Source organism: Mobula hypostoma, chromosome 18 (assembly GCF_963921235.1).
Source record: "Mobula hypostoma chromosome 18, sMobHyp1.1, whole genome shotgun sequence".
Classification (NCBI taxonomy): domain Eukaryota; kingdom Metazoa; phylum Chordata; class Chondrichthyes; order Myliobatiformes; family Myliobatidae; genus Mobula; species Mobula hypostoma.
This window is the reverse complement of record NC_086114.1, coordinates 4855940-4877197: the sequence shown is the minus strand read 5'-3', so window position 1 is coordinate 4877197 and position 21258 is coordinate 4855940. Positions and strand designations below refer to the sequence as shown.

The 21258-nt window shown below is 45.7% G+C and overlaps 2 protein-coding genes across 12 annotated transcripts in view; one reads left to right on the top strand and one right to left on the bottom strand.

Annotated features, from left to right (window-relative positions):
* The window catches only part of ndst2a (N-deacetylase/N-sulfotransferase (heparan glucosaminyl) 2a), a 538132-nt gene extending 529154 nt beyond the window's left edge, over positions 1 to 8978 (top strand). For 7 of the 8 annotated variants that reach the window (XM_063070368.1, XM_063070370.1, XM_063070375.1 and 4 more), the window contains 3 exons: positions 2650 to 2759; positions 5003 to 5105; positions 8841 to 8978. In XM_063070368.1, the coding sequence (XP_062926438.1) occupies positions 2650 to 2759; positions 5003 to 5105; positions 8841 to 8966 (339 nt within the window). In that variant the 3' untranslated portion in view covers positions 8967 to 8978. Of the gene's footprint in view, positions 1 to 2649; positions 2785 to 4649; positions 4953 to 5002; positions 5106 to 8840 lie in introns of those variants that run through there. The other variant, XM_063070376.1, reaches the window with a different exon arrangement.
* Positions 8979 to 11110: 2132 nt separating this feature from the next.
* The window catches only part of zswim8 (zinc finger, SWIM-type containing 8), a 187452-nt gene continuing 177304 nt past the window's right edge, over positions 11111 to 21258 (bottom strand). For 3 of the 4 annotated variants that reach the window (XM_063070363.1, XM_063070365.1, XM_063070367.1), the window contains 3 exons: positions 16702 to 16824; positions 14158 to 14336; positions 11111 to 11327 (listed from right to left, as the gene is read on the bottom strand). In XM_063070363.1, coding sequence (XP_062926433.1) covers positions 11121 to 11327; positions 14158 to 14336; positions 16702 to 16824 — 509 coding nt within the window. In that variant the 3' untranslated portion in view covers positions 11111 to 11120. Of the gene's footprint in view, positions 11328 to 11355; positions 11557 to 14157; positions 14337 to 16701; positions 16825 to 21258 lie in introns of those variants that run through there. The other variant, XM_063070364.1, reaches the window with a different exon arrangement.

Genomic DNA, 21258 nt, shown 5'->3' with positions numbered 1-21258 from the left:
CTGCTGTGGAATAACACACAGACAGCCTTCCCTGTGGGCAACTCAACCAGACAGGCCATACATACCCAGATTTCCAGCATCTGCAGAATCTCTGGTGTTTGGGCAATGTTTCAAGTCGAGACTCTTCTTCAGGACAGGAACGAAAGAATCAGATCAGGCTTATTATCACTAACTGTTTCTCTGCTGTAGTGCTGTATGACTCTAACATTAATCGTAAAATTTGTTGCTTTATGGCAGTGATACACTGCAGGCAGAACAAATTATTAAGTTACAATAAAAAAAAGTGGAAAAAGAGGAATAGTGAGATGGTGTTTATGGGTTGTTCAGAAACGTGATGGCAGAGGGCTGAATGTGTTGGTAAAATACTGAGCGTGGGTCATCAGGGTGGATACAGGTGGGGGTGTGGTAGGTTGGCTGGGGGGGCGCGGGAAGAGTGGAAGTTATGTCAGAAGTTGGAAGATGACAGATGGGTGTGACAAAGGGCTGATGATGGGATCTGATAGGAGAGGATGCAGGGAGGAAGGGAAGTGAGGAGGGTAATCAGTGGGAAAGATGTGTGGGTGATGGACCGATGGAGAGCATGAGGGAGGGGAATGAGCGGGTGATGGAGTCCAGTGGGTCAAGAAGAGGGAAAAAAGAGAAAGGAGACAGAGAGAAAGTGGTTACCAGAATCTGGAGAATTCAGTGTTCATCCTGTCAGTTTGGAGACTGCTCAGGCAGACTGAGGCACTGTCCCTCTAATTAGTTTTTAGCTTCAAACACTGGCGGGGGGGGTGGTGTTGGTTGTGGACAACCATTTCAGTGTGGGAATGGGGGCATGGAATTAAATTACCTCCTGCCAATCTCTGCTCTTTCAGAGGGATTGATGGGGAGAGAAGTGGGGTCAAAGGGGAGTGAGGGGAGAGGGGAGAGCTGTGGGGTCAGGGGGGTGAGATTAGAATGGGAGAGGGGAGAGCTGTGGGGTCAGGGGGGTGAGATTAGAATGGGAGAGGGGAGAGCTGTGGGGTCAGAGGGGAGTGAGGTTAGAATGGGAGAGGGGAGAGCTGTGGGGTCAGAGAGGGGTGAAATCGAGATGGCGGTTCAGTTCAGTTAGAACTGAAAAGATCCCAAGAAGGCAGAAGCCAGAATGGTTTGTCCAAGAGGAGGAGGAGGGCCTGAAGCTGAAGAAAATATACTTAATATACACATCTGCAAAATAAGCATGACGGCAGTTGTGTAAGAATGAGAAACAATAATTAGTTTGACAGGTTCAAGAACCCAGTGGCAGTGTTGAAGCTGCTTATCTAAGAGAAGGTGTGCTGATATTGGAGATGGTCCAGAGGAGATTCACAAGAATTATCCTGGAAACGAAATGGTTAATGCAAGAGGAGCAACACTCACACAACGCTCGAGGAACTCAGCAGGTCAAATAGCATCAAGGGCTGGAGAAGAAAGAATCTGATAGGAGAGGACAGTGGACCATAGGAAGAGAAGGGGTGGGGGGGGACCTGGGGGAAGTGATAGACAGGTGAGAAAGTCAGAGGGGAGGGGAAATTTGACTACTGGAAGGGGGAATCGATAACCCTGCCTCAGGTTGGAGGGTACCCTGGCGGAATGTAAGATGTTGCTCCTCCACCCTGAAGTTGGCCTTATCTAGGCACAAGAGGAGGCCGTGAAAAGGCATGTTGGAACAAGAATAAGAATTGGAATTAAAATGTTTGGCTACCAGAAATCCCACATGTGGTGGATGCTCTGGTGGTGCTTGACGAAGCGGTCCCCCAATTTATGACAGGTCTCACCAATGTAGAGATGGAGGCGCTGAGAGCAGCCGACACAATCGATGACCCCAGCCGATTTGCAGGTGAGGTGTTGCCTCACATTGAGGCCCTGAATAGAGATGAGGGAAGGGGTGTATGAGGAGCAGTTGATGGCTCTAGGTTTGCACTCACTGGGGTTTAGAGGAATGAGGGGTGATCTCATTGAAACCCATCAAATATTGAAGGGCCTAGATAGAGTGGATTTGGAGAGGATATTTCCTGTAATGGGAGAGCCTAGGACCAGAGGGCACAGGATCAGAATAGAAGAACGTCCATGTAGAACAGAGATGAGGAGGAATTTCCTTAGCCAAAGGAAGTGAATCTGGAATTCATTGACAGAGATGGCTGTGGAGGCCAAGTTATTGAGTATATTTAAAGTTGAGATTGGTAGGCTCTTAATTAGTAAGGTGTCAAAGTTTCCGGAGAGGAGGCTGGAGAATGGGATTGAGAGGGATTGCTGTAGCAGTGCTGCCTCAGTGGGGTGAATGCCCTAATTCTGTTCCTAAGTCGTATGACCTTTTGTGTCTTGATGCAGGCTTTCCTTACCCCCACTTCACAGATGCTGCCTGACCTACTGAGTTCCTCCAGGAGCAGCAGATTGTTGCCTGTCAATATAGTGCCTGTTCCCACTGGGAACGGTGGGCAGAGACGTACAAACGTATTTAAGGAAAAGTTGGGTAAACGTAAAGTAGGAAACGGAATATCTGTGCACAGAGGGAAACGTGCTGGGACTAGTATAAACATCAGAGGGCACAGTGTCTTGATTTGGTGTTCATGTGTTGTGTAATACCACAGTGAATGAGAGAGCTCCTGTGGGAGATACTTACAAGGCTGTTTCTTGTTTTCACCGTAGCTTCTTATCGTCAATGGCTTAGAGCTGCGTAACAACCCCGTTGCCGTCATGGAGAGTGTACAGAAGTTCCTCGGTGTAACCCCTCACCTGAATTACACTCAGGCACTGATGTATGTATCACCGTCAAATCGCTTTGTAAACAACTGGACAATTCATTGCCAGCTTTCTGTATCCTCTTGAGTCCTGTGTTCACCATATCAGAGTTGCCTTTGCCTTGTGCACTCACCCAAACATTGAACTGTTCCCACACCTATGGACTCACTTTCAAGGACTCTACATCTCATGTTCCCGATATTTATCACTTATTATTATCATTTTTCTTTTCGTATTTGCAGTTGTCTTTACACATTGGTTGTTCCTGCTGTGAACAGGTTTTCATTGATTCTGTTGTGTTTCTTTGTATTTACTGTGAATGCCTGTAAGCAAATGAATCTCAGGTTAGGTGACCTACATGTAGTTTGAAAATAATTTACATTGAATCTTCGAGGGAGACTGTGATGGGCCACATAAGCAGCTGAGGTTTCACTATCAGCACCAGTAGCATTCTGATGGTACATTGGTACAGGTGACCAACGTCTGAGGAGTTGGAGAATATAGTGCAGTTGTACAAAGCCTCCAATCACCTTAAAATGATGTCCCCATTTCAGCCCTGGGTTCTGGCACTGACCCTGACACTCTGGGATTTTTTCTCCATGCTGCTTCAGTGTGCTTTCAGAAAATGTACTGAGGGTATGGATCTACACACCAGAGCTGATGGCAAACTTTTCACCATTGCTCTCCTTCACTCCAAGACCAAGAATCGAGAGGTCTTCACTTGTGAGCTGTTGTTTGCTGATGGCACCACACTGACTTCCCACACAGAGGGCCAACAGCAGCGTCTCATCGACCACCTGACCGTTTGGCTGACCATCGGCTTGAAGACAAACGTCACGGCCTGGGACACTGACTCTCTCCCACCCGTCACCGATGGTCATGCTCTAAAGGGGGTTGACTCCTTCCCACCATCACCATCGATGGTCATAATCTAGAAGGGGTTGACTCCCTCCCATCCGTCACCATCGATGGTCACAATCTAGAGGGGTTGACTCCCTCCCATCCGTCACCATCGATGGTCACAATCTAGAGGGGTTGACTCCTTCCCACCATCACCATCGATGGTCACAATCTAGATGGGTTGACTCCTTCCCATCCGTCACCATCGATGGTCACAATCTAGAGGGGTTGACTCCTTCCCACCATCACCATCGATGGTCACAATCTAGAGGGGTTGACTCCTTCCCACCATCACCATCGATGGTCACAATCTAGAGGGGTTGACTCCTTCCCATCCGTCACCATCGATGGTCACAATCTAGAGGGGTTGACTCCTTCCCACCATCACCATCGATGGTCACAATCTAGAGGGGTTGACTCCTTCCCACCATCACCATCGATGGTCACAATCTAGAGGGGTTGACTCCTTCCCATCCGTCACCATCGATGGTCACAATCTAGAGGGGTTGACTCCTTCCCACCATCACCATCGATGGTCACAATCTAGAGGGGTTGACTCCCTCCCATCCGTCACTGATAGTCGTGCTGTGGGGGGCGGGGGGGGTTGACTCCCTCCCATCTATCACCATCACACACTAGAGGTGGTTAACTCCTTCACCCATCTTGGGTCAACCATCACAAACGCTCTGGGAAGTGTACCACCGCAAGCTGACGTTTCTTGTGTGTTACCCAGTGTCTCTCGGGACAGAAGGATGCCAAGAGCAACAATGCAGTGGCAGAGAGCCTTGTTCATGCCACGCGTGCAGATCAATCTAACCTGTTTGGGAGGATCAAGGATCAACTCAATTTGCCATACACATTTACATGCACCCGGAAGTTACTGTGGCATGTTGGTCAGGGGCAGGGTGACAGCCACTTCGAAGATAGAAGGCTGCTGTGACAGTGACAATCTTCCTGAACAGATTTCCTTTCCTGCACCTGTTTGTGAAGGCCTTGTTGCTTTTGAGGAATGTAGCAGCGGTCGTTAGGTGTGTGACAGGATACCACAGTAGTTAGTACAATGCTATTACAACTCAGGAGGTCGCGTTCAATTCCAGTACCGTCTGTAGGGCGTTTGTGTGTTCTTCCCATCAGCCCATGGGTTTCCTCCAGGTGTACCGGTTTCCTCCAACATTCCAATGTACCAGTAAGTAGATTAATTGGTCATTGCAAATCGTCTTGTGATTAAACTAGGGTTAAACTAAGTGAGTTGCTGGATGATGTGGCTCACTGGGCCAGAAGGGCCTGTTCCTCGCCGAATCTGTAAATAAAATAACCGAATAGTGTTTTCTGTCAGTAATCTCAGGTCTTCTCATTCCAGGTACGATGACAACAAGAACTTTTGGTGCCAGGTTGCAGAAGGTGGAAAGTCAAAGTGTCTCGGCAAGAGTAAAGGGAGGAAATACCCAGAGATGGATTCACTGGTGAGTGTGCGTCTCCTTACATCCTCGCACGTTTTATATGCTGTTTCGCATTGAAGGGAAAGAAATGTAACCCTTCAGTAAAATCACTTGTAAATGAGATCAAAGAATGGCTGCTGCTGCTTCATGAATGAAGAACTTCCCCCCCAAATATTTCACCTTTCACCCTTAGCCCCTGGCCGTAAGACATCGATTAGGTCATTTAGCCCTTCGAGTCTGCTCTGCCAATCCATCATGGTTGATTTATGATCCCTCTCAACCCCTTTCTCCTGCCTTCTCCCCAGAATCTTTTATGCCCTGACTAATCAAGAACCTATCAACCTCTGCTTTAAATATACTCAGTGTTTTGGCCTCCACAGCCGTCCGTGTCAGTGAATTCCACAGATTCACTTCCTTCTGGATAAAGAAATTCCTCCTCATCTCTGCTCTAAATAGGCATTCTGAGGCTGTGCCCTCTGGTCCTACTCTCCACGACAGGAAACATCCTCTTCACATCCACTCCACATCCACTCCATCAAGGCCTTTTGATATTCAATAGATTTCAGTGAGATTCCCCTCTCATTCTTTACCAGCAAATACAGGCCCGGAGCCATCAAATGCTCCTCATACATTAACCCTTTCACTCCCGGAATCATTCTTGTGAACCTCCTACGGGCCCTCTCCGATGTCAGCACATTCTTTTTACGGTAAGGGGCCCAAAACTACTCGCAATACTCCATGTGCAGTCTGACCGATGCCTTAAAAGCCTCAACATCACAACCTTGCTCTTGTATTCTGGTGCTCTCAAACTGAATGCTTCCCGACCACCAACTCAATCTGTAAGTTAACCTTTACGGAATCCTACACGAGGACTCCCAAATCCCTTTGCACCTCTGATTTTCTCTGTTTAGAAAATAGTCAATGCCTTTATTCCGTCTGCCACTTCCTTGGGAAATGGATCAGCCATGATGAAATGGCAGAGCAGACTTGATGGGCCAAATGGCCTAATTCTGCTCCTACATTTTATGGTCTTTGCCCATTCTCCCAATTCGTCCAGTTCTTTTGCAGACACGTTAAGGTAGTGACCCTTGGGCTTCCCTGCCATCAGGAACATCTAGTCCAGGGGTTCCCAACCTGGGGTGCACAGACCCCTTGCTTAATGGTGGGGGTCCATGGCATAACAAAGGTAGGGAACCCCCGATTCTAGTCTGTCCAGTCCCATCAGGGTTCTTTTATTTTCAATGAAATTCCCTTTTCCTTTTGACTTCTCTACTTCTCATTGCCTCAGTAAGGCAGCCAGCCGAGTCAAAAACCCCAGCCAGCTTGGATATTCTCCCTTTACCTTCCTCCAATCACTTTGAAATTATGCCCCTCTATATCAGCCATGAGAAAAACAGACAGATCATTGCTGGACATAAATATCTGATATTTATCCACGTCGAGCCATTGTCCAGAAGGAATCTCCATCCAGTAGAGTGATGGCATTGATTCAAGAACTGGACTGGGGAGGATGGGCAGTTTGTTCCTCTCCTTGGCAGATGTTCTCTAGAAACAGGGAGCAATGGGCCAAATTGAGCCTGCTGTGGCTGGAATTCTGTGGGAAATGCCAATGCCAGCATTCAGCTGCTCCCAGGTACACACATCCTGGATTCAGTGACTTCAGGACACGGGCTCCAACAGCAGAACTCAGTTCAATTCACGATCCTATGTGAGGCCCTGAATCAAGTGGGTCAAGTAAACTTCCCTTATTTTACCACTTGAAAGTGTTTCTAATTGTCTCCAATATTGAGAAACGATTGAAAAACAGCTTAAGGAAAGACCAGCTTTAGACTACCTGTGAAGTTCCTCCTCACAAAAGCTCTTGGTGTTTCCAGAGCATGGGCTTGGTGCTGCTGGAGCCTTGCTGTTCTTTCCTGCCCCACTCTGAACTTTATGTCCAACTTGACTAACTGGAAGGGGTGGGTGGGGGCAGGTGGGTACAACTAGGTTTGGCTTATTCTTAGCCCTAGTTTTTCAGCAAACTTCTCAATAGGAAAAGGTTGAGATCTAGTAAGATCAATCGAGATACTAATTTTATATGAAAGTAGGCTCTGGGCCTGTACGCTCTGGAATTCAGAAGAATGAGGAGGGATCTCACTGAAACCTATCAAATGTTGAAAGGCCTTTATAGAATAGAGGTGGAGAGGATGTTTCCCATGGTGGGAGAGTCTTAAGACCAGAGGATACGTCCTCAGAAGAGAGGGGTGTCATTTTAGAACGGAGATGTGGAAATTTCTTTAGCCAGACTGGTGAATCCGTGGAATTCGTTGCCGCAGCTGACTGCAGAGGTCAAGTCTTTGGATATATTTAAGGCAGAGGCTGATAGATTCTTGAATAGTCAGGGCATGAAGGGATACGGGGAGAAGGCAGGAGGTTGTGAGGTAATGTTGCAGCTCTCTAAAACTCTGGTTAGACCACACTTAGAGTATGTGCTCAGTTCTGGTCACATTTTTCAGGAAGGATGTGTAAGCTTTAGAGAGAGTGCAGAGATTTACCAGGATGTTGACTGGATTACAGAGTGTGCCTTATGAAGGAAGGCTGAGCAAGCCAGGGTGTTCCTCTTTGGAGAGGAGAAGAATGAGAGGTGATTTGGTAGAGCCGTTTAAGATGTATGTGGATGGACAGCTAGAGACCTTAAACCAGCACGGAACTGGATAATACAAGGGTTATAATTTTGAAGTGATTGACAGAAAGTACAGGGGAATATCAGACAACACACATCAAAGTTGCTGGTGAACGCAGCAGGCCAGGCAGCATCTCTAGGAAGAGGTACAGTCAACGTTTCGGGCTGAGACCCTTTGTCAGGACTAACTGAAGGAAGAGCTAGTAAGAGAGTTGAAAGTGGGAGGGGGAGATCTGAAATGATAGGAGAAGACAGGAGGGGGAGGGATGGAGCCAAGAGCTGGACAGGTGATTGGCAAAAGGGATATGGGAGGATCATGAGACAGGAGGCCCAGGGAGAAAGAAAAGGGGGAAGGGGGGAAAAGCCCAAAGGATGGGCAAGCGGTATAGTGAGAAAAATGTGTGTATAAAAATAAGTAACAGATGGGGTATGAGGGGGAGGTAGGGCATTAATGGAAGTTAGAGAAGTCGATGTTCATGCCATCAGGTTGGAGGCGACCCAGACGGAATATAAGGTGATGTTCCGCCAACCTGAGTGTGGCTTCATCTTTACAGGAGGCCATGGATAGACATATTCCTTGTGTTTGCGGGGGAATATCAGAGAATGGTGAGTGCGTGGAACGTGCTGCCAGAGGTGGTGATGAAGGCAGATGCATCAGAGAGGCACATGGATGATGGGGGGGGTGGGGGTGGTATTAGATTGATCTTAGAGTAAGTTAAAAGGTTGGTACAACATTATATGCTGAAGGCCATGTATTGTTGTTTGTTCTAAAAGAGAAATGATGAAAATCATGACATGCAAGCGGTTGCTAGATGTTGTATTGTGCTGTGATCTGAGCAACAGCTTGCAGTCTGACAACAGGAATATTTTCTGGGGTGAGCTGGGTCATTCTCAGTCAGATGCCCACATTTCATACACTTGTTTTGACTGTCTTTGTTTCTGTATAGATTTTCATACATTCTATTGCATTTTTCCTGTAAATGCCCACAAGAAAATGAATCACATTCATTCCAATGGTAACATATATGTACTTTGAACTTGTGTAACTGTGTGACACCACAAGCTAAACCATTTTCTTTTCCTCTCGCCTTCCTCAGTCACGAACATTCCTGATGAACTATTACAAGGAACACAACATTGAACTGTCGAAGCAGCTGAACCGATTGGGTCAGGCGCTGCCCAGCTGGCTGAGAGAGGAGCTACAACACAGCAGCTGGAGCTGAACTCGGGGCCCAGCCCACTGCCGTCGCTCTGCCAACGCCTGCTGGAATCTTTCCTTCCTTTCAGCTGGCGCCACCCGCGGACAGCACCTCAGGGGAAGGCAGTGTTGAGTTCGGTGCGAGGTTCCCGGGGACAAAAAGAGGGCAGCCGCCATCCTCGAGCCATGAGCTGCCAGCGAGGGCCTACGGCGGGAAGTACTTTGCACAAGCCACAGACACGGGACCTCGTGCTGGGCCAGTAGTGGTTTTACAGTGTATGTGACCACTTTCAAATACTGAAGAGTGCAACCCACGTGCCCCATAGTGTTGAAGTATAATCCCTTGTCAAACTGTGGAATGATTGTTACATCAGCTGCTTTGACACCAGTAGTGTCCTGTCCACTAAAATGGCGACATTTCTACCCAGCATAGTGTGTAACTAACACTTGCTGTAAAACCAGGTACTAATCACAGTGGATACCAATTAATTATTAAAATTGTACATATTTCCTTTTTTTGGGGGCAATAATTCACAGCTGCAGTCCGGGGGGAGGGGGGGAGTGGACAGTACACCAAGACGAGGGTTGTAGTTCATCATTACCTCATCATTCATGCTCCCAACTGTCTCTGGTATCTGGAAAGTTGTGTGCAAATTTAGTTTCTAAAAGGAAGAGTAATCAGTGCTAGTGTTTAAAGAAAAGCCACTTTTTTCTATCTGTGTACTGTCTAAAGAATTACTACAGTTAGACTTACTACATTTTAATCGAGGCCACCTAGCAGTTTTAAACTTGGGCCAGTGAGGATTTCAGCTTCTTGTTTCAAACAGAACAATATGTAGCAAGAACCCCCCCCCAACCCCAAAACATTTATGTTGGACGGACTTCATCTCCCAGTACATCTCACTTATTGTGTGTCATTCACATTGAATGATGTTATTGGAGAATTTTACTCTCAAACAGCTGAACGTATGTTCTGAGATGCAGCATTCAGTGGAGCGAGGTTTTTTTTTGGGTGTAAATTTTGTGTGGTTAAATGTGATGTACTTTGTAAGGCCTTAAATATTGGCTGGAGCAAGAACGTTTCTGTACATACTATATTGAAAACCAGTCCAGCCAAAATGAGCAGACGTGCCTGGGAATCCTCACAACTGTGAATTAAAACCAAAAAATCAATGGCAAGATAATTGCACCTTCCTTGATCTGTTGTTACCATCAGTAAATTTGATGTAAGCATCTCCATTCTGCAGCCAAGCATTTAAAAATAATAGAGGGTCTGTTCAAGTGTACTGCAGTTCTCTTGTGTACTTTAATCAAAAATAATCGTGTATGTATTCAACACAGCACAGAATGGTTGAATAATAAGTTTCCCCAACCCCCCAATCCACACCACCTTGTCGTCAACAGAGCCAGCTACAGAAACACTGTTCTCAGGTAGTGACAGTATTGGGACCACCTGTACTGGCTCAAGGGGAATAGAACTGATGTGGACTGCACACATCAAAGGAAGAGGTCCTCTTTTGAAAAATATTGAAGAGGTTACACGAGGAAGACGGGTGGTCTGTGGCTAATGTTCAACGCTTCAGCTAATCCGTAACACTTTAAAATGTGTCAAAGCTTTTAACTATCCCAGAACTCAAAGTTACTGGAATCTGAATATTGTTTTTCTTTAAACAATTGAAAATCCTTTAAGTATGAAAAAACATTAATAGTGGAGAAACAAAGGCCCAAAAAAAATGCACACACAACCCAGATAAATAAAAAGCACAATCTTATACAGGGTGGATGTAATCATTTGTGCTTTGTCTCAAGCCACCAATTAACAGATTGAAGAAATAATTTGTCCAGCTGGAATAAACTGTCCATTTGCCTCTCTCGAGGACCACCTCCTCTACCCAGACCGCATCTCGCAGCCTTTATAAACATAGTTAAGGACATGTACATGAATATTGACTACTTCATACAAAAGTCATTTTTTTTAAAATGGGTTGGAGAGAGAGGAAAGAATCGTGAAGTTTGGTGACATCAAGTCACAATTCACAACAGCAATTTTAAAAATGTGCCTTTGTGACAGTGGGGAGGAATGTGGCAGGCAAAGGCTATCAGATTGGTGATTTATGAGGGAAGGGAGAGACGGTGAGGTTAAAAATATTAAACCTAAAGCCGCACGAAGCAACAGACATCAAGGAGAAAAGGTTGCCATTTCCAATGAGATTCTTTGCCACAAGTCCTTGCTCTGACCCTTAGCACGTTTTAAATTCTGAAGGATCTCGTTGAACTGCATCATTCCAACCGGCGTCAAGCAGAACGCGCTCCGTGCACTGCGGATGATGTTAACAAAATCGTCATAATCAGCCGGCGTTATATGGTACAGTCTGTACTGAATGCACTGTGAAGAGATGGAATTGTTTTAAGTATCTCATTTTAAAATGTCTGCAATGCACACAGTGCGGCTAAATTGTAGTGACTGATTGTTCCAGAGAGAACTAGCAGCCCTGGTTAGTCCAAGCCAAGCTGCCGGACAGTGCCTCTGTCACTGTACTCCAGATGAAGACTAATAATGATGCTCAGTGGCTCCCTCCTCCACTCTCTGAATTTGCATTTCCAACTGTTTTTATCTATGTTTAAAAAGATTAACAGTGTTAAAATTGCTCTGTCACGCAGTATTGCACACAGGTGGAGACAGTGTCAGAGAACACTACAGTGCAGAAACAGGCCATCTGCTCTATGCCAACTATTAACCTGCACCAGGACCATAGCCGTCCATACCCCTTCCATTCATACACTTACAAAAACTTCTCAAAGGTTAAAATCAAACCCACGTTCACCGGCAGTTCATTCCACACTCTCACTAATGAAGTTCCCCTTTAAATCATGACCTTTAGTTCTAGATTCACCCAAATTCGGTGGAAAAAGTCTCCTTGTATTTACCCTATCTACACCCCTCATTTTCCTACACTCCAGGAAGTAAAGTCCTAACCTTTGAAAACTTAATTTTAAATGTTTGAATTTAAACTGCAGCCAGTATCTGTTCTAGTCATTCTGTTGTAGAAAAGATGTTATTAAACTAGGAAGAGTGAAGAAAAGATTCCCCAGGGTGTTGCCTGGACTCATTTGGGGAGGGGGGAGCGGTGAGTTACAAGGAGAGGTTGTGCAGACAAGGATTTTATTCCCTGGAACGTAGGGGATTGAGGGGAGACCCATGGTGGATAAGATCTTTCTTCCAGACGGGGTCCTAAAAACAAAAGGACATAGGTTTAAGATCAGAGGCAAGAGGTTTAAAAGGGACATGGGGAGGGGATAGTTTCTTCAAGTAAAAATGGCACATATTTGGATTGAGCTGCCAGAAAAAGTGGGTGAATCATGCACATTAGCAATGTTCAGATTAGTACATGGATGGGAGAGGGCCAAGCAGTGGGCAGCCAGGTCTCGCTTACTGGGCAACAAGGACCTGTGCTGTACAATTCAAAGACATTTAAAAACTGTGGGTGGGCGGGATGCCCTTTGGGTGTTGACTGCAGATGATGCTTCTCAGACCTACTGCTTTTGTTTATTTATTTAGAGGTACAACATGGAACAGGCTCTGCCGAGTCACACCAATTTAACCCTAGCCTACTCACAGGGCAATTTACAATGACCAATGAACCTGTACATCTTTGGACCATGGGAGGAAACCCACATGGTCACAAAGAGGATGCTGGGAATTGAACTCCAAACTCTTGATGCCCTGGGCTGTAATAGTGTGCGCTAACCACTACATTACTGTGGCAGCCTGCTCCCGGGTACAAAGGGTCAACAATCAGCCCTCCTCACCAGGTCGCAGCGAATTAGCAAAATTACTGGTCCATAAAACACAGGCCCTTAAGCCCACAATGTTGTGCGGATTAAATTAATAATCAAATGCTCAACTAAATTAATCTCTTCTGCCTACACAATATCCATATCCTCCCTAGGCATTCATGTGCCTAGCTAAACATCTCCAATGTATCTGCCTCTACCGCGTTTGAGGCCCCCACCACTGTGTAAAAAAAACACTTGCCCCCACATCTCCTTTGAACAACCCCTCTCACCTTAAATGCAAGCTCGCTGGTACAGCAAGGATGTCAAAAGCATGAACCATACCGTACAAAAGACCATTTGGCCAAGTGCATCTATACAGGGGCTTTGAAAATGAGATTCAATTACCTCTGCTAGATAAAGCCTCATAAATGCCTTATAAAGCCTCAACTTCTAATGTTCCTTTCAAAACATTTGTCCAGTTCTGCTGTCGACATTATTAGATTTGCTTCCACCAGGCAACACAATGCACAAGACAAATTCTGGACAACTTCCCTCTGCATCTCCAATGTCTGTTCTACACACAACCTGACTCTCCGGTTCTACCAACCTGCCCTAACAAAATCCCAATTAGGAAAACTGTGAGAGCATCAGGAGCCGTGAGCAGCTCTGACATTTACTATCGAGTCTTAGCTCTAATTTCCTGGAGCCATAGAGCATCACAGCACAGAAACAGGCCCCTTGGCCCTTCTGACCTATTCTGCCTGGTCCCATCAGGACCATACCCCTCCAATCCACGCACCTGTCCGAATTCCTCTTAAAAGTTCAAATCAAACCCACATCCACCACTTGTGCTGGCAGCTTGTTTCTCATTCACACCACCCTCCAGTGAATAAGTTCTCCCTCGTGTTCCCCTTATACATTTTACCTTTCACACTTAACCCATGACCTCTAGTTCTAGTCTCACCAAACATCATTCAGTTTTTAGTTATCCTGTCTATAACCCTTATAATTTTGTTTACTTTAACAAATTTCCATCCATTCTCCTACACTCCAGGAAATAATAGATCTTAATCTATTCCCTATAACTCAGGTCTGCGAGTCCCAGCAACAAGTTTTCTCAATGCTCTTTCAATGTTATTGATATCTTTTCTGTAAGTAGGTGACCAGAACTGCACCCAATACCCCAAACTAGGCCTCAACCTCCCAAAGTGCAACGATACATCCCTCTCAGACTCGAATTCACACAATGACGCAGGCCGCACTGATCTCTGGAGAAAAGTGTCTTCAGAAAATGGGGAAAACGATGCCTTCAAAATGGTGCTTGCAACCTAGTGCGCCATGAACCCTGTCAGCTTAAGTCTTCACACCTCAACACCACATCTGTAAAATCACAAAACACTGGCTCGTCAACTGATTACCTAGTTTTAAAAAAAAATTACCTGCATGTATGCTTGCTGGCATCGCTGAACGAGCTGGTGGAATGCTGGCGTCCGTAGGTGAGTATGTATGTGAGCAGGGTTTAAGCGCTGTAATGCTTCCATAATGATCTCCTGCAAGACAAATGGACTCAAGACTCCTTTGGCTGCACCCATGCAGAACTGATAGACATAGTTCACACCTGGAAGCACAAGAGACAATGGGTCACTGCTCAGAGTTCTCAGCTGGAACATCAAACCGTCTCAACGGGACAGAGGAAGTTACGGTAACTGGATCACTGCTACATCGAGCAAGTAATGTTTTACAATCTTAGTATTTCTCATCATTTAGTTCAAACAGAACCTTCTGCCGATGTTGTAATTCTTCAAAACAAGAAGTTGTTAGAAATACTCCCATCAGTAAGGTAGCACCTGCAGAGTCGATGTTTCAGACTGACAAACCTTCATCAGAACAGTACAAGCCGGCAGGTGAAACCATCTGAAGCAGGAAGGTGGGTGGCTGGAAGATCCAGCCCTGGGGGGGATTCCAATCCAGCCAGAGGCGGGGGGTGGATCCAGCCAGGGTTTGAAGGTGGGAGATGAAAGAAAGAGCTGGGAGGTGATGGGTGGAAGAGGTGAAGAGCTGAAGAAGGAATCTGATTGGAGAGGAGAGTGGTCCATGGAAGAAAGGGGAGGAGCAGGGGCTCCATGGGAGGTGACAGGCAGATGAGGAGAGGGGTGCTACAGTGTGGAATGAAAGGAGAGCGAAGGGGAGGGGGAAGAGAAATTACTAGAAGTTGGAGAAATCAATGTTCATGCTGTCAGGTTGGAGGCTAACCAGACAGAATCTGAGGTTTTGCTCCTCTAACCTGAGTGTGGCCCCATCATGACAGAGGAGGAGGTCATGGGCCAACATGTTGGAATGGGGATTGGTATTAAAATGGGTAGTCATCAGGGAAAGCTCAACTGTTGTGGCAGTAAGTGCAAAACTAAAATACCCCCAAATTCAAGGCCTATAACTCTACACTTCACACACACACACACATTTGTCTGACTCAAATGCAAGCTTGCCACATCCCCACCACTCAACCAAAACATTTAATCATGTCCAAGATTACAGTGTGGAAGCTAGGAAGTACTGCATTGTCAGGGCATGGTTTTCCAGATTACACCTTAAATTAGAGGCCTTTCTCTGACCTCCGGTTAAAGAACCACACAACATTTTTCACCAAATTGGAGTGGGCATTAGAATCTCAGAGTTCACTGAAGTCATTATCTACGTGAGCCAGTGCTGACTGGGTAAACATCACACTTCCCAACCCTTGGTTTGTAGACTGGTGGGTGACGGTATTCTAGGAACACTTTCAAGCGCAGTTTTAAATCAAAGATATTAATTGCTTCAGTGCACCCTGCTTTTCTGGTGGCAAACTCCAAACTGGATGGCAACTTTCTATCACTGTTCCTATCGGTCTTTTCGCTCTCCTACCCACCCAATCTCTCGAAATCTTGTATGCCTTGACTAAATCTTCACCTGGCCTCTCTGTTCCAAAGCCATGACCATAGTTTAAACAACTGGTGCCTCAAGGTGGTAGGATCCATATGCCCAAGGACCCTCGCCATCCAGGACATGCCCTCTTCTCATTTCTACCAGCAGGGAGAAGGTACAGGAACCGGAAGACACACACTCAATGAAGTAGCTTTTTCTGCTCTTGTCATCAAATTTCTGACTGGTCCGTGAACACTACCTTATCCTTTTTTTTTTGCGAAATTTATTTATTTTGCAATTCATTATAATTTTATGTCTTGCCCTGTACTGCTACTGCGAGACAACAATTTTCATGAGCCATCACACTGTCTTTCCCAGGATGTTGCCTGAACTACAGGGCATGTATAAAGGTAGACTGAGTGATCGAGGGTGGAGGAGGATGTGAAGTGACTTCATAGAACTATGTAAGATGAGAAGAGGCATGGCATGGATCAAGAGGACAGCTAGACTTTTCCCAAGAACAGAAATGGCTAATATAAAGGGGCATGATTTTAAGGTGCTTTAAGGAAAGTGTAGGGGAGATGTCAGAGGTAAGATCTTTACAACCTGCTAGGGCTGATGGTAGAGGCAGTACATTAGGGAGATTTTAGAAACTCTTAGATAGGCACATCGATGATAGAAAAATGGAGGGCTATGTGGGAGTGAAAGGTTAGATTGAACTTAAAAGTATAGGTTATAAGGTTGGCACAACTTTGTGGGCCAAAGGGCCTGTAGTGTTGTGATGTTCTATATACGACAATATACAATATGAAAATAAACCCGACTCTGATCCAACTATGGCAGCACCCTGTCTCCCCCCTCTACCCCTCTCACTTTCTCCCTTCTACTTAAAGGAGGAATGAGCCCTCCAGTGTTCTTATCAACCATCATTCCTCATCACACACAAACACAAGACATTCTTTCACTGCCTCCAATGGGTTAATTACATTCTATGCTGTTGGACTTTGAATCTCAAACTTTTTATTTTGGTTTTATTGTTTAATGCCAGAGGAGTCAATCCGAGTTGGTTCAGAAACCCTTACCCAGTCTTGTTGCTAATCCTAGAAGCCACTTGACGTCCTCTGTGTAGGGTGGGCTTCGAGAGAAGTAATTGTTCGGGTGATCGTTGTGAGCTCTTCTTCCAAGCATTTCCAAAGCCAACATTCCTGTGAAGAGCAAGAGGCTAATTTAACTCACTGGGGATTCTGCAGATGCTGGAAATGAACAGTCAACATTTCTGGCCAGGAGCCTTCATCAGGACTGGGAAGGAACGGGGCAGAAGCCAGAATAAGAAGGTGTAGGGAGAAGGAGTACAAGATGGCAGGTGACAGGTGAGGGAAAAAGTGAGAAGCTGGAAGGTGACAAGTGGAAGAGGTAAAGGGCTGAAGGAGGTGGAATTGGACAGGTGAGTGGACTATAGGAGAAAGGAAGGAAGGAGGGAGGTGATAGGCACTGAGCAATAAGGGTGAGAGGGGAGCCAGAATGGGGAATAGGAAAAAAAAAACACTTTGCAACTGATAAAATAAAACTCATTAAAAAAACAAGAAAAAATTCACATTATCTCGTGAGGCCTTTCTAGAGGTGAGCAGTGATGGCCTCCATCTGCTAATCATCCACAACCACATTAATGTAATCACACCGTGGATCACCTGCAGCCACACACAAGATGCTGGAGGAACTTAGCGGGACGGGCAGCATCTGTGGAGGGAAATGATCCAGGTGAAGGGGCACGGCCCACAGTGTTGATTCTTCATTTCCATCTGGACACACTGAATTCCTCCAGATTTTTCGAAGGTTTTTCAGATTCCTGCATCTGCAGTCTCTTGTGTCTCCATCACTAGCAACTAGTTCTAAGTGGGTTAACGGTTTAGTTTGTTTGATTTATTTAGAGAAACAGTACAGAACAAGCCTTCCCCCCTTCCAGCTGCACAGCCCAGCAACCCACCCATTTAACCCTACCTAACAACAGGACGGTTTACAATGACCAATTAACCTACAAAACAATATGTCTTTGGACTGTGGGAGGAAACCAGGGCACCCGGAGAAAACCCCATGGTCCATAGGGAGAACATGCAGACTCCTTAGAGGATGGTGGAATTGAACTCGGATGCCCCGAGCTGTAACAGTGTTATGCTAACCGGTACTCCAACGTGGTGCCCCATGAAGTAATACAAATTATTTACAGTGAAGATTCAAGCTGTTTAGCACAACATTCATGCTCAATCAGCTGGCTTTATCTACATCCTCTGAACTCTTCCTGTTGCCATCTCCCCATTTGCCCCTCTCTCTGAAAGCTTGCTGGGCTAATGAGATCCATATACTGCACCTACAGGTGGCACCACTGATAAAGCTGGTGCCTCACACCACCAGTGACCTGGAATCCAATACTCATCTTGGGAATGAAACGGTTAATGTATGAAGAGGTGTTGATGGCTCTGGGCCTGTACTCACCGGAGTTTAGAAGAATGGGGGGGGTGGAGGGGTGGACTATTGAAAGGCCTAGACAGAGTGGATGTAAAGGGTGTTTCCTGTAGAGGAGAAGTCTAGGACCAGAGGGCACAGCGTCAGAATAGAGAGATGCCCCTTTAGAACAGAGATGAGGAGAAATTCTTTTAACTAGAGAGTAGTGAATCTGGAATTTTTTGCCACAGGTGAGTGTGGAGACTAAGTTATTGAGTAATTGGGGGGGGTCAAAGGTTATGTGGAGAAGGCAAGGGAATGGGATAGAGAGGGAACATCAACCATTTATTTTTTTAATATTTAGAGATACAGTGTGGAACAGGCCTGTCCAATCGCACTGCACAGCCCAACAACTCACCTATTTAACACTAGCCTAATCAGGACAATTTACAATGAGCATGATCCTGCTTTAGAACATAGGTAGATCTTTAGAATGTGGGAGGACCCTGAGGATACTCACACAGTTCATGGGGGAACAACATACAAACTCCTTACAGACGGCACTGGATTTGAACTCTGAACTCGGGAATTCCCCGATCTGTATTAGCACTGCTACCATGATGCCCTAAATCAGACATGATTGAATGAGGAGCAGACTCGATGGGCTGAATGGCCTAATTCTGCTATGTTTTATGGTCTAATAGCACTATTAAAGGCAGTAAGGGAGGATAAATAAACACTCCGGTCCTTCTCAAAATCCCTGTGATCCTCATGGAATCCCTTAACACTCATTGACGTGGCTACCACTTATCTGCGTACCCACACACACCTGCAGCGCTGGAAGATGCAGAACTCTCATTATACAAATGGTATGTTAGCCTTTACTGCAAGGGACACACATCAAAGTTGCTGGTGAACGCAGCAGGCCAGGCAGCATCTCTAGGAAGAGGTACAGTCGACGTTTCAGGCCGAGACCCTTCGTCAGGACTAACTGAAGGAAAAGTTCCTTCAGTTAGTCCTGACGAAGGGTCTCGGCCTGAAACGTCGACTGTACCTCTTCCTAGAGATGCTGCCTGGCCTGCTGCGTTCACCAGCAACTTTAATGTGTGTTGCTTGAATTTCCAGCATCTGCAGAATTCCTGTTCTTTACTGCAAGGGATTTATTTTTCAAACATAAAGGATGAGATCATGTCTTGCAAGGCCAGTATTTAATACCCCATGGTAACCCAAGGTGACCTTCCAAAATTTTGAGCACAAGAAATTCTGCAGATGTTGGAAGCCCAGAGCAACAGACACAAAATACTGTTGGAACTCAGCATGTCAGGCAGCATCTGCAGAAGGGAAATAAACAGCTTCATCAGGACTTTGTGGTGTGAGGTTTTGATTTCCCTCCCAGAGTCAACCAGCGCTGTGGGTCTGGATCGACGTGCAGGGCAAACAAGACAAGGGCAGCTGAGGGAGCAGATTCAGTGTTTCTGTTCAGATCAAACAAAAAGACCTATGGGCTTGGGGAGGTGGGGCAGAGCCAATGAAAATAATGAGAGACACCATTTAACTAGAGAGAGTAAAGAAGATTTACGAGGATGTTGCTTGAACTTGAGGGCCTGAGTTATCGGGAGAGATTGGACCAGGACTTTATTCCTTGGAAGGTCAGAGACAGGGATAATATAGAGGGTTATAAAATCATGAAGCGGGGGAATAGATAGGATGAATGCACACAGTCTTTTTCCTCAGGGAAAGGCAATCAAAAACTAGAGGGCACAGACTTAAGCTGAGAGGGCAACTTCTAAACGAGAAGGTGCTGGACATATGGAACAAGCTACCAGAGAAAGTAGTTGAGACAGGCACAATAATGACATTTAAAAGACATTTGGATAAATACATGAATAAAGATTAAAGATTGGTTTTATTTTTCACATGTACATCAAAACATACAAGAAAATTCGTTTAGATTTAGGCTTGGGTTTCGAGGGATATGGGACACGTGCTGGCTAACAGAACTTGCTTAGGTGGGCACCTTGGTTGGCATGGATGAGTTGGGCCAAAAGGCCTGTGTTCTGAATTACTGAATGAAAGAAAAAGATTAGTGGGATTATGGAGATAAAGTGTGGGTGGGGGGGGGGGAGAGCTAATAGAGTTTGGTGAGGAAGAGATCGCAGGCAGACAACACCATCTCCTGCTGTAGCCTCTGGTTGTTGCCACCCGTAGAAAGCCACAGCAAGGACAGGGATCCAATGGACAGCAGGAACAGCAATGAGGGTGTAGAGGGTTCACAGGGAGCTGGACAGGCTGGATGAGTGACAAGAGCAATGAGAGAAGCATTCCAAAATTAGAGCTGTGTAGCTATCGAGGAAATGAAACTAACTAACTAGGTCAAAGTGTGAATACATAACTATACACACTTGCATCAACCACACCCCCAACCCATGTGACAAATTACCGTAACCCAAAAACGTACAACAGAAATACAATACAGACAGACAATAGATACGTAGCTCCCACAGAGCGGTCAGCAGAACACTATTACAATGCCAGTGACCCAGGTTCATTTCCCGCCTCTGCCTGTAAGTATGTTCTCCCCATGACAGCTCGAGTTTTCTCCGGGTCCTCTGGTTTCCTCACATTCCCAAGACATACGGGTCAGTAGGTTAATTGGTCATATGGGTATAGTTGGATAGCGTGGGCTCACTGGGTCAGAAGGGCCAGTTACCATGCTGTATCTCTAAAGTATGAGGTTATCAACACAGGAACACTGAGCATTGTTACACTGAGAGGATGGGATGGTTCGAGAGGATCTGGTACCCTTGTACACACATCACTGAAAGCTAGCAGACAGTGGCAGCAGGCAAATTATACATTGACCTTTATTGCAAGAGGATCTGAATACAAGAGTAAAGGTGTCTTCCTCCATGTATATTGGACACTGGGTGAGACAACATCAGCTAGATTGTGTACAGTTATCGGCATCCTTTCCAAAGAAATAAAAATAATATTCTTGCTATCAAGAGAATGCAGTCATCAAGTGAACAGACAGCTGGACAGGGTGGATCGGAAGGGGAGTACAGAAGAAGAAATCACAGCCTCAGAATGTGTAGAGCATTAAGGATTGATATGAGGAGAGATTTATTCACTTAGAAGGTGGTGACTCTTTGGAATCCCTCAACTTGGAGGGATCTACGTGGCACATCATCTTCTAAACC